The sequence below is a fragment of the Cydia splendana genome, chromosome Z (assembly GCF_910591565.1).
Source record: "Cydia splendana chromosome Z, ilCydSple1.2, whole genome shotgun sequence".
NCBI classification, from domain to species: domain Eukaryota; kingdom Metazoa; phylum Arthropoda; class Insecta; order Lepidoptera; family Tortricidae; genus Cydia; species Cydia splendana.
This window is the reverse complement of record NC_085987.1, coordinates 11006132-11016926: the sequence shown is the minus strand read 5'-3', so window position 1 is coordinate 11016926 and position 10795 is coordinate 11006132. Positions and strand designations below refer to the sequence as shown.

Sequence of the window (10795 nt, the reverse complement as noted above, 5' to 3'; positions counted from 1 at the left end):
TATTTTAATGTTCACATGCGGAATTTAAAAAAAAACACGATAATTCCAATAATAACTCTAATTTTCTTATATCGGGTGATATATATTAAAACAAAGGCAAGTACATGGAAGACAATTTCATTGATTTTTAAGAAAAACAAAAACATATGTACAATTTTAGTATGGTGTTAGCAAATCAGTCTTCAGAGTGATTTTTTATTGGTTAAATGGTGTAATACGTCTCACAACATAAACTATGATTAATATAACAATTCCTGTAGAATAAAAACCTGTAGAAGAATTGCATCCACACCATGTTCATCTACCAACATAAAGTTGTCTCACTTTACATCTTTAAGGACAAACACTTTACACTGAAGATGAAAGTGTATATTAGTTTGGTTACATTTTTACTTAGACTTAGCTAATCTCACTGCGGTTTGGGCAGCTTCGTCTGCATCATTTATCATGTGTAGGGGCAAGCCGGACTCCTCAAGGATTTTCTTAGCCGCGTTTGAGTTTGTGCCTTGCAGCCTGATGACTATGGGATGCTTTGGTGGGTTTGCTTTGCAAGCTGCCACAATTCCATTAGCAACTGTAGCACAGTTCACAATGCCTGAAATGGAAAAACTTGTTAATATTTTATAACTCATAGTTACATTTTTATTCCTCTACCATAGGCAATATAACACTACACTCTTAGGGCCAGTAGCACCCACCACAGTTGACAGACTGATTAACGGCAATCAGCAGTGAACTATGAAATTTTCCATATAATAGAATTCAACAGACGGATTGGCGGCGGAAGATATGAGCAAAATAATATCACTAATTTCAAATTTTGCTCAGCTACCAGCTATTTTATACTAAAATAATACTGCTATCGCATGCAGAGTATGTTCGAATGTTTATTTAAAGTTTTAAACTATTACTTACCAGCAAGAACATTGACAAATACAACTTTCACTTTTGGGTCTGACTCCAAAATCCTCAATGCTGCCGAGACCTGAGCTTGACCCACACCTCCTCCAAGGTCTAAGAAATTAGCAGGCTGGCCACCACTCAGTGCAATCAGGTCCATAGTGGCCATGGCCAGTCCAGCTCCGTTTACCATGCACCCAATGCTTCCGTCCATGTCTATATATGTCAGGTTGAGAGCAGCTGCTTCTTTCTATAAAAAAGTATGACGATGAAAATGTAACAACCACTACTTAAGGGGCCGGTATATGACGTTTTCGATTTAGATCTCACTTTGTGACCATAATTTGTTCAATAAATGTTTAATAATTGCATCAAATTACACGTAAATTTCTTCACGAAGAAACCGTGTACCGACTCTTCATGCCATTATATTTTTAATTTGCTGTTATTCTCTAAAAATCGACACTAAAAGTATCAAAAAATCAAAATATGGAGTTCCGTTTGAGAAAGAAGCAAAACAATTTTGTCTTTGACAGTAATTGAATTATTGTGTGATTTTGAAAGCTAGATAATTTAACTACCAATTTATTATCGATTTATATTTTTACTCACAAAGACAACACAGAAATTGAATCTCAAATGTAAACTTTCAAACAATTTCCATACATTGACAACATCACTCAAAATTCTTCTTCAAGTCAGATGCCCGCTTAGTTCTTCTTAATTCTAATGTCAAGCAAGTAAATATTTGAGTGGATCAACTGGTACGAGTATTACAGAGAAAACGAGACTGAGATTGTGGTGTTTTGTGGAAGAAATCAACTAATAAACACATCAATGTTTGCACACCTAGTTTAAGTTAAGTCATGAATCAACTAGTTGAGATTTCTGTTACATATAGTTAAAAAAAATACTAAAATACGTTTTTTAGTCTTTTCTACTTTATTAATTTTTTTTGGAGACTTCAATGTTAACACATTCGACACCGCGTACCCGACTCTCGGGCACTCGTAAACTTTACTCAGATGCCGGCATACCCGCTAGTCGGGCAAGAGCTATAAACCTACACGCGACGCCGAAGTGCCCGACAGGCGGGCAAGCATTGCATCTTCACTACCTCAGGGCTGCCACTGCCACTAACAGAAAAAATTGTAAGTCTTCTGATTATTATGTGGTCGAAAAGTTGGTACTTACAGTTGATTATTATATTTTATTACTTTACTTTGTATTTTTATTTACTTTACCTAATGCGATTACAAAATAAAAATTCTTATTAGTTGGTTACGTGAAATTGCATACACGGGTATGTATCAATAGGAGTTAGAATTTTCGTAAATCGTACAACCTAATTTGTGTTTACGAATATTTAGTAAGTATAGGTATACATTTATTTCATGAGTACTCATAGGATGATTTTTGTGAAACAAAATTCGGAGAAAAATAAACCAAGAAATTCAACTAAGTACCTAACAACATTCTAACTTCTAAGCGGCAGTTCTCAGAAAAAGACAATAGGTCAGTCATCATAAAACAGCACTGCACTGCAACTGCATGGAAGCAAAACGTAACAAGTAGCTTTGAATAGTTACGATAATTAGTACGTTTGTACACATACAATAAAGTCGCAACTTCTTTGACAAAAGAATGTAGTTACTGTGATCATACACTTAACCCTGGAGATGTTGTTTACCATCCCTTATCTATTTGAAGTTTGCGACCCGGGTTTTTTTTCAACCCGGTCTCGGTGTAAAATTGCAATCGGAGCCATTCCGTAATGGTTTGTGATGTGCTTCGGACGTTGTTGTGTTGTGTTAATTTTCATTTTGACGACTCGGCTTGTTTTTTGGACAACGTGATTTCTGCTTTCTTACTAGACTTTGTGGTTTAGCCTGTTGATGATTTGGCTTTGTGTGATTTTATTCATTTCCTACTGCCCCACTGAATGCATTGTGATAATTGATAAAACGGGGAGCCTAAACAGATGAGACAGCAGATTTAATTTTATCCACGTACTTATACGAAAGTTACTTGGCACAGCCCTTAGCGTCCGCCGCTTGCCCGACTAGCGGGTTCGCGGCGTGCGGCATTGAGTTGCACGTCGTTGCCCGACTAGCGAGTACTGTCGGTTTCTGGGGTATTGTTTGAAATTTTGCCTGGTTGCGAAAGTGTTAATATTTAATTGAAGCTAAAACCGTCAAAGACCCTAACCGCCACTTGCACCATCCCACTAACCCGGGGCTAGGCGGTCAAACCGTTAACCCAGTGTCAAATTGTACTGGTAACTATAGTAACTGCAGGTTTAACTGGTTAACCCCGAGTTAGTGGGATGGTACAAGTGGCCCTTATTGTGTCTGTGCCTTGGTTTGGCACACTGCCATAAGTCTGAATTAAGTTTGATAGTAAATTTATGGTCACAGATTGCATTACCTCTCTAGGATCTGATTCCGAATCATCATCCAAAGCAAATATCTCTTGCTGCCTGAATTGAGCATTGTCATCAAAGTTGATCTTAGCATCCACAGCAACTACTCGTCCATCATCTGTCTCCACTAAAGGGTTTATTTCAAGTTGGGTTGCATCCACCTGTATATAATAAAGAAATATATGATTTATTTAACAACTATTACAATTAAATAAAAATTAAAAAACACAGGTTTACGGGATATTAAAGAAAAAGAACCAATAATTATTATTTTGATAGATTATAAAGTAAGTAGCATGTTTTTATGTTATTGATCATCATAACACATTTTAAAGAAAAGTATTTTATCCTGGTACAACCTAAGAAGCAACCCAAACGAAGAAAGATAACAAATAATATAATTAATTCCTTGACTATCATTATTAATTAATATCATTATTTTATTAGGAATAATAGAAGACACTACACATTTCAATAGAACTTGAAGCCATTTACAATTGATCTCCCACTTACAGGCAATCACAACATGCATATTCATATTGTATTAATTAAAAAAAAGTAGTTGCATAAATAAAGTTGTTTAGATAGTAAACAATTAACTTATACCAATGCAAACACTTACATACCTTTGTGAATAATTGCCACATTTTTTTTATCTCCTCAGCACATTTCTTCTTCAGATCACCTTTGAACTCTAAGAAACCTGCAATCTCATTTGCCACATTATCAGTAATTCCCTCGTATATGTCAATAGGCACAGTCTTAACTAAATGGGGCGTTTTCTCAGCCACAGCCTCTATATCCATGCCACCTGCTGGCGATGCCACCAAAGCTGCACCATTAAAACTCCTATCCATTATAATGCTCAAGTATGTCTCGCGTTTGATGTTTACACTCTCGGCCACCATGACTTTTTCGACTTTTATGCCTTCCTTTGGCGTCTGTTTGGTTATTAACTTATGACCTAACATATTTTTTGCTAAGCCCATTATATCTTTGGGATTTTTGGTCAAATGAACTCCCCCTTTAAATCCATTATCAAAATGACCTTTGCCCCTCCCGCCGGCTAGGATCTGAGCCTTCACCACGTACTCATCAGCTTTAAAGTCGCCGAGCGGTTTAGGATCTAGTTTGGTATCAATAATACGGAAGTCCTGAACTGATACCTGATGCTTTCTTAATAAATCTTTGCTGTGGTACTCTTGCAGGTTCAAGAATCTTCTCGTGCTCACTTGTGGATTACATTTCGACGCCAGAAAAGTGAAAAGTTTAATATTCTTGGTGTTTTTCATCGCAGCCATAGCGACCGAACTTTGCACACCTATTTCTAACCTTGGTGTGAAATTATGTATTGATTATGAGGTCACTGCAATAACGCCAATTGTTACCTCACTTCGATGTTATCACAATAAATAGGTAGGGTCTCCGGCCGGCGTAAAAGATAGATAAGAGTGTACAGAGAGAAACTTATCTACTTTGAAGAGCCGAGGACCGAATCGTATCACATCTCACGCACAGTGAAATGTCAAAACTTGACATTACATTACGACTTACGTTTCATTTCACGCGAGCCTCGCGACATGCACACGGCACATGTAATACCCGGTACACATGTTAGGCCTACATACAGGCCAATCCAATATATATAGATGGTCAAGCAAATCTTGTCAGTAGAAAAAGGCGCGAAAATCAAATTTTCTAAGAGATGCTATCCCTTCGCGCCTACATTTTTCAAATTTGCCGCCTTTTTGCTACTGACATGATCTGCTTGACCAAGTATAGTTGTTTGGCCAGGGAATGTCTCATTTCAAACATAGATAGAGAGAATTACACTGTCTTTGTCTTACGCTAGCATTAGCACCCACAAGAAAGAGATGAGTATAGTTTTTTGTTACTATTTACTGATAGATTGGGTTTGTCAGACTATAACAGAGTCTTCATTTCACTAACGGCCAACTTTAACTCCATGCGGGGATGGCATAAGAATTTGATAAGAATCTAATAATTTTTTTTTTTTTAACAGTTATGGCCTGGAAAGTAAGAATCTAATAAAATGAGGGAAAGTAGTAATTTGAATAGCGTATTGTCAAGGCCGTAACACACTATCGCACCGCACCGCGACCTTGGTGCGGCGTATCCATAAGTGAGAGCGAGAAAGAGATATCTGTCTCTCGCTTATGGGTGCGACGCACCAAGGTCGCGGTGCGGTGCGAAAGTGTGTTACCACTTTCACACTGATTACACTACAACTTGGTAGTCAACTACGAACTCGTGGGCGCATCACAAAAGGCAACACTTGATTTGAAGTCCATCTTGTCAACAGTATGGTTGTCCTTATTTGACAAACACCATTTTTAAAAGAGCGAGGAGAGAGAAATGATACTAGTTGCTGCGCCGTGAAAGAGAACAGAAAACGTTGGGCCCTTGATCGTAAGTGTGATGAAAAACATTGTGTGTAACTCGGGCGGGGCGTAATAATATTGCAAACTCGAGTCTATAAATCGCTCCGGCACGTTTGCAATATTTAACTTACGCCCCATGTTGTACAATGTACTATTAATATCTATCAAAAATATATTTTTATTATAAAAATAATGTCTTTTGCCTGTCCTATGTATACACACCTTAATTAACTACATAAAAATATTTACTTTATCATGGCAACACTAAAAGTGTGATGCCAACTTCACGTTTCCAATCCACTTCCTTTTTACCGTGTTCCACTGACAACACGAGGTTAGGTCGCGACTTCTTAGCCTAAAAGTAAGTATTATTCATTTAAATAGTAGTACAATTATACATAATGTGTGTGATTCATCATGTTTTAACACAGTAATCGTTTGTTCATAGGCTAAAATAATCATGGCTGATGAAAACTGGGTTGATGACGGCATGGACGCAGGCAGCGTGGCCGTCGACAATGCGCCCCTGCCCCAAGCGGCCGATATTCCCGAAATTAAGCTTTTTGGGCGATGGAGCTGCTACGATGTCCAGGTTTCGGACATGTCCCTGCAAGATTACATCTCCGTGAAGGAGAAATACGCCAAGTATTTACCACACTCAGCTGGCAGGTACGCACACAAGCGTTTCCGCAAAGCTCAATGCCCCATCGTGGAGCGTCTGACGAACTCTCTGATGATGCATGGTCGCAACAACGGCAAGAAGCTGATGGCCGTAAGAATCGTGAAGCACGCATTCGAAATCATCCACTTGCTAACTGGTGAGAACCCCCTGCAAGTCCTTGTGACGGCCATCATCAACTCCGGACCCCGCGAAGACTCCACCAGAATCGGTCGCGCCGGTACCGTGCGTCGTCAGGCCGTGGACGTGTCGCCGCTGCGTCGCGTCAACCAGGCTATCTGGCTGCTGTGCACGGGAGCCCGCGAGGCCGCCTTCAGAAACATCAAGACGATCGCGGAGTGCGTCGCCGATGAGCTCATCAACGCCGCCAAGGGTTCCTCCAACTCTTACGCTATCAAGAAGAAGGACGAGCTGGAGCGTGTCGCTAAATCCAACCGTTAATTGTTAAGTGTAAGGGCTGGACTCAATAAAAAAGTAAGAAATCCATTGATTGTTTAATTAACTTCTTTCATAAACTCAAAGTAACCTTCTTTTCTAAATTTGCCATGGTTGTTTAGATTTGCCAGTAAATATCAACACTCTTCACTTATCTTTTTGAAAACATAACCTCATTCTAATATAAAATACCATGGCAGTTCTGAACAGAAAAGTATACAGATATTTTATGATAATCATTTGAGTTAAATTTCTTTTTAGTTTTGAACTTATTTCAATTTAAAGTATTGTAAATATCTTGAAACATTTTTGACTTTTTACATTTGGGCTTACTGTGCCTTCAAGTAAGAATCATGTCTTGCACTATTTAATAATATAGTTTTTTAAACCTGTCATAGATCAGTGGGTGAGCGCTAAGAAAATTGGTCTTCTACTGTTTCATAGATTAAATTAAAACTGCTTTTTCATGAGCACTTTGCTCAGTACACATGGAGTGTTTCACATATTTGTTGGATGAATTGCAAGAGCCATTCAACAAACAATGACAGACATACTCATTTTCTAGCCTAGTTGGCTAAGCGCCACTTGCACCATCCTACTAACCCGGGGTTAAGCGGTTAAACCGTTAACCCAGTGTCAAGGTGTACTGGTAACCATGGTAAGTCCAGGTTTAACCGGTTAACCCCGGGTTATTGAAATAGTGCAAGTGGCACTTAGTACTAAACTTTTGTTTCTTAGTCTTAGCACTTGGGTTAATATTATTGTTACTGTGTGATAATGCAACAGATTATCTCTTTACTAATGATTGTATAGTTATTCCAACAAACTTACTGCTCAGAATTAGATATTAAGATTGTGGTATTTGACTTGTCCAATGTGCATTCTGTCCCACATTTTCTAAGCAAAATGCGAGAAACTTACACATTGGACAAGTGGAATACCACCCTTAGTTTATCTTTAATAAGTGTCCTAGTTTTAAAGACTAATAGAATTATATTTAATTTTAATTGCATTAGTTATCTGTTCAAGACTAATTTAGAGGACAAGGCTGGGAAAAGGTAAAAAACCGGACAAGTGGGAGTCGGACCCGCCCACCGAGGGTTCCGTACTTTTTAGTATTTGTTGTTATAGCGGCAACAGAAATACATCATCTGTAAAAATTTCAACTGTCTAGCTATCACGGTTTGTGCAGGTACAGCGGAGTCTTAGTAATAGGGTCCCATTTTACCCTTTGGGTATGGAACCCTAAAAAACATAACTGTGTACATGAAATTAAATGGGTGGACCTTTTCACCTACCAAACTAGGAAATAGCGTAGCAAATGGCAACTTTGAAAAACTTAAGACTAAAAAAAGTAAAAAAAAATTTTAAGGAATGTAAAATGCCTTTAGCGAATTGTAAATGTAATGCTCTTCCAATTGCGAATAATTTTTTCCCATGTACAGTTTTAACTGATATGACAGTTACATACGATATTTTAAGTGACCCCCCATAGAAACTTGTTTGCAGAGGGGTTCAGGTATCTTTGCAGCTCACTGTACATTTGTGGGTCATTATTCAAGCATTTTAATAGTTTCTTGGTTTCACTCAAATGGTTGTTGTCGATGCATCACCTGTATATCTTAATGGCATTTCTGGTTATCTAGTAAGTATTTTTACCAGATGGCCTGAAAGTAGGTACTGAAACTGTTCCACAAAAGTGAAAGTAGTTAGAAGGTAATTGCTTGAATAATGACACCATGGATACATGCGATGTATATCTGGGTTAACTATAGCCCACCATCACTTTGTTTGTTCATATATTTGCTTATCTATTGCTTTAGAAATTGAAGCGCTAATTAGTGGATTTCTACTTTATAGGTAGCCACTGTGTATCTAACTGGGGCTCTAGTGAAAAGGGGTAAAAATCTCGCGCAGTGCAGTTTAAATATAACTTTTTATATGCCTTGCGCGACACTTGTGTACAGGCGACTCTACTCCTTTTCACTAAAGCTATAATCTATTTTCTATCCTATCAAGAACTTCTCATACATTGACTGAGCAGTAGTAATTTTTTCGAAGATTCGGTGTTTATTTGAGCTAGAATTGCATTGCATATATATGTACATATAACATTGGGTCAATGCGCTAGTTTTCGTCTACTTGACGAAATTTGAATATAAAACCACCCTTGCTGCACCAATTTGGGCTTAATACAATCCTTAAAGTCTAAACAATATATGTATCTATCTACATAAAAATTATATCTCGCAAAAAGTAGCAAATTTAAAATGAAATATATTATTTGCTAATCCGTAAAGTGGCCGAAAACTAGAGCATGGACGGAAACTAACGCAATGACCCTATATGTACATATATGTAGGTATGTAATTGATAAAAAAGCTATGACGATGAATTGATGAGGGAAGGAATAACGTTATATAGGACATCTGTGATTATAATAATCTAAAGAAAGGTGTAAATACGTTTTTAAAGGATGCGGTCAGCGTCATAATGGGCATGGGCGTAGGCAGGGGGAACACCTGGAGCTTAAATGTTACATACAGTGTATGCCCCTCGGCGGCCTCTGCCCCCTCCCTCCTAGGCCTCCGGCGATGGCAGTTCACTGGCTGGCTACGCCATTGATAATGGTCATACTGATCACTGGAGTTGGAGACTGAAGGATCTTCTACGTGCTATACGAGTACGTTAGTTAACCGCCGACTTGGTGTATATTACCGTTTAGTTTCGATGGATTCAGGGTAAGGAAATAAGTATAACTAACATAGTTTAATAGAATGATGTATTATGTTCTATGAAGGTTCTAATTTAAGCTTTATTGATTGGGCAAAACGTACTACTTAGTTACAGCATTAATAGGACAGGAATCGATAATACTTGATAATACTGAAATGGAGTTAGCGCAGGGGTCTTGATATATATGCATCATAAGAGGGTACAAGACAATAGGGCATGCAGCCGCTTGCGCCCTCGCCGGCACCATACCGTGGGAGCTTGACGCCCGACTCCTGGCCGAGAGGTACAACCAGCGGACGGAGTTACGCATCGCCGATGAGCGTCTGGCTCCCAGGGAGTTGGAGGCTCGGCTTGATGCGGAAAAAAAGAGAGCGAGGGATCGTTGGAAAAGCCAGCTGGAGGACGAGCCCTATGGTACGTATACCATAGCGGCGCTCCTCACATCTTTTGACAGCTGGCTAGACCGAAAAAGTGGTACTCTTACGTATAGACAAGTGCAGGTAATGACTGGACACGGCTGCTTCGGTCATTACCTGTACACAATAAGGAGGGAACCTTCGCCGGTTTGTCACCATTGCGGGTACGATGATGACACTGCTTATCACACGATGGTGGAATGCCCAACCTGGGCTCCTGAGAGATGGGAGCTGGAAATGGCCCTGAACGTGGATGATCTCTCGCTGCACAATATAGTAGCAAGAATCCTAGTCAGCGAGAGATCCTGGGCGGCGTTCCATAACTTTTCCGAAAAAGTAATGAGAAAGAAGGAAGAAGCGGAGCGGGCGCGCGAGGACAGAGCCGATGCGCATCCGCTACGACAAAGACGGAGGGGAGTCAGGCGGCGGCAATTCGTCAATGCCTTGATTCCCCAGTAGAGCTGCGGGCTGGGGACCCGTAAATAAAGCTCTACACGCTCGAGGAGGGGTTGTAGCGTTACACAATCCCTCCTCCTCCAATCTGAGGGTGCCCCCGGTGAACAGCTGGGGCGGCCGGGGGAGCATCGTGGTAGAATATTAGTGACCTCACGGTGCTCCCCTATAACGGCAGAGAGGGAAACGCCGCAGGGGTTTTAGTGGGTATTCTCCTCCCCTCCCTCTGATTAGCAGAGGGAGTTACGGGAGGAGCGAGTCCCACATACCACCCCCACAATGGGCCTCTCCAGCCCGGGGTGGATGCATAAATGCATTTCCCCTGCGTCAAAAAAAAAAAAAAAAAAAAAAA

The 10795-nt window shown here is 39.7% G+C and overlaps 2 protein-coding genes across 3 annotated transcripts; one reads left to right on the top strand and one right to left on the bottom strand.

Moving 5' to 3' along the window:
* Nucleotides 1–42: 42 nt before the first annotated feature.
* Nucleotides 43–4820, bottom strand: LOC134804216 (succinate--CoA ligase [GDP-forming] subunit beta, mitochondrial). The gene is made up of 4 exons (XM_063777181.1): nucleotides 3949–4820; nucleotides 3328–3483; nucleotides 916–1150; nucleotides 43–595 (listed from the first exon to the last, which is right to left on the bottom strand). The coding sequence occupies exons 1-4, from the start codon at nucleotides 4621–4623 to the stop codon at nucleotides 390–392; spliced, it is 1272 nt and encodes a 423-aa protein (XP_063633251.1). The 5' UTR covers nucleotides 4624–4820; the 3' UTR covers nucleotides 43–389.
* A 1142-nt stretch (nucleotides 4821–5962) lies between these two features.
* LOC134804548 (small ribosomal subunit protein uS7) lies at nucleotides 5963–6889 on the top strand. Of its 2 annotated transcripts, none has more exons than XM_063777652.1 (2): nucleotides 5963–6085; nucleotides 6173–6889. In XM_063777652.1, the coding sequence occupies exon 2, from the start codon at nucleotides 6185–6187 to the stop codon at nucleotides 6842–6844; it is 660 nt and encodes a 219-aa protein (XP_063633722.1). In that variant the 5' UTR covers nucleotides 5963–6085; nucleotides 6173–6184; the 3' UTR covers nucleotides 6845–6889. The 2 variants fall into 2 exon arrangements, with proteins under 2 accessions (XP_063633722.1, XP_063633723.1); XM_063777653.1 differs by having other exon boundaries at nucleotides 6040–6058.
* Nucleotides 6890–10795: the final 3906 nt, after the last annotated feature.

Coding starts and splice junctions, on each gene's coding strand:
- LOC134804216 (XM_063777181.1), bottom strand. CDS start 4,623: ATGGCTGCGATGAAAAACACCAAGAATATTAAACTTTTCACTTTTCTG. Junction 3,484..3,948: donor TGTGGCAATTATTCACAAAG/GTATGTAAGTGT, acceptor TATTATATACAG/GTGGATGCAACCCAACTTGA. Junction 596..915: donor ATTTGTCAATGTTCTTGCTG/GTAAGTAATAGT, acceptor TTTCCATTTCAG/GCATTGTGAACTGTGCTACA.
- LOC134804548 (XM_063777652.1), top strand. CDS start 6,185: ATGGCTGATGAAAACTGGGTTGATGACGGCATGGACGCAGGCAGCGTG.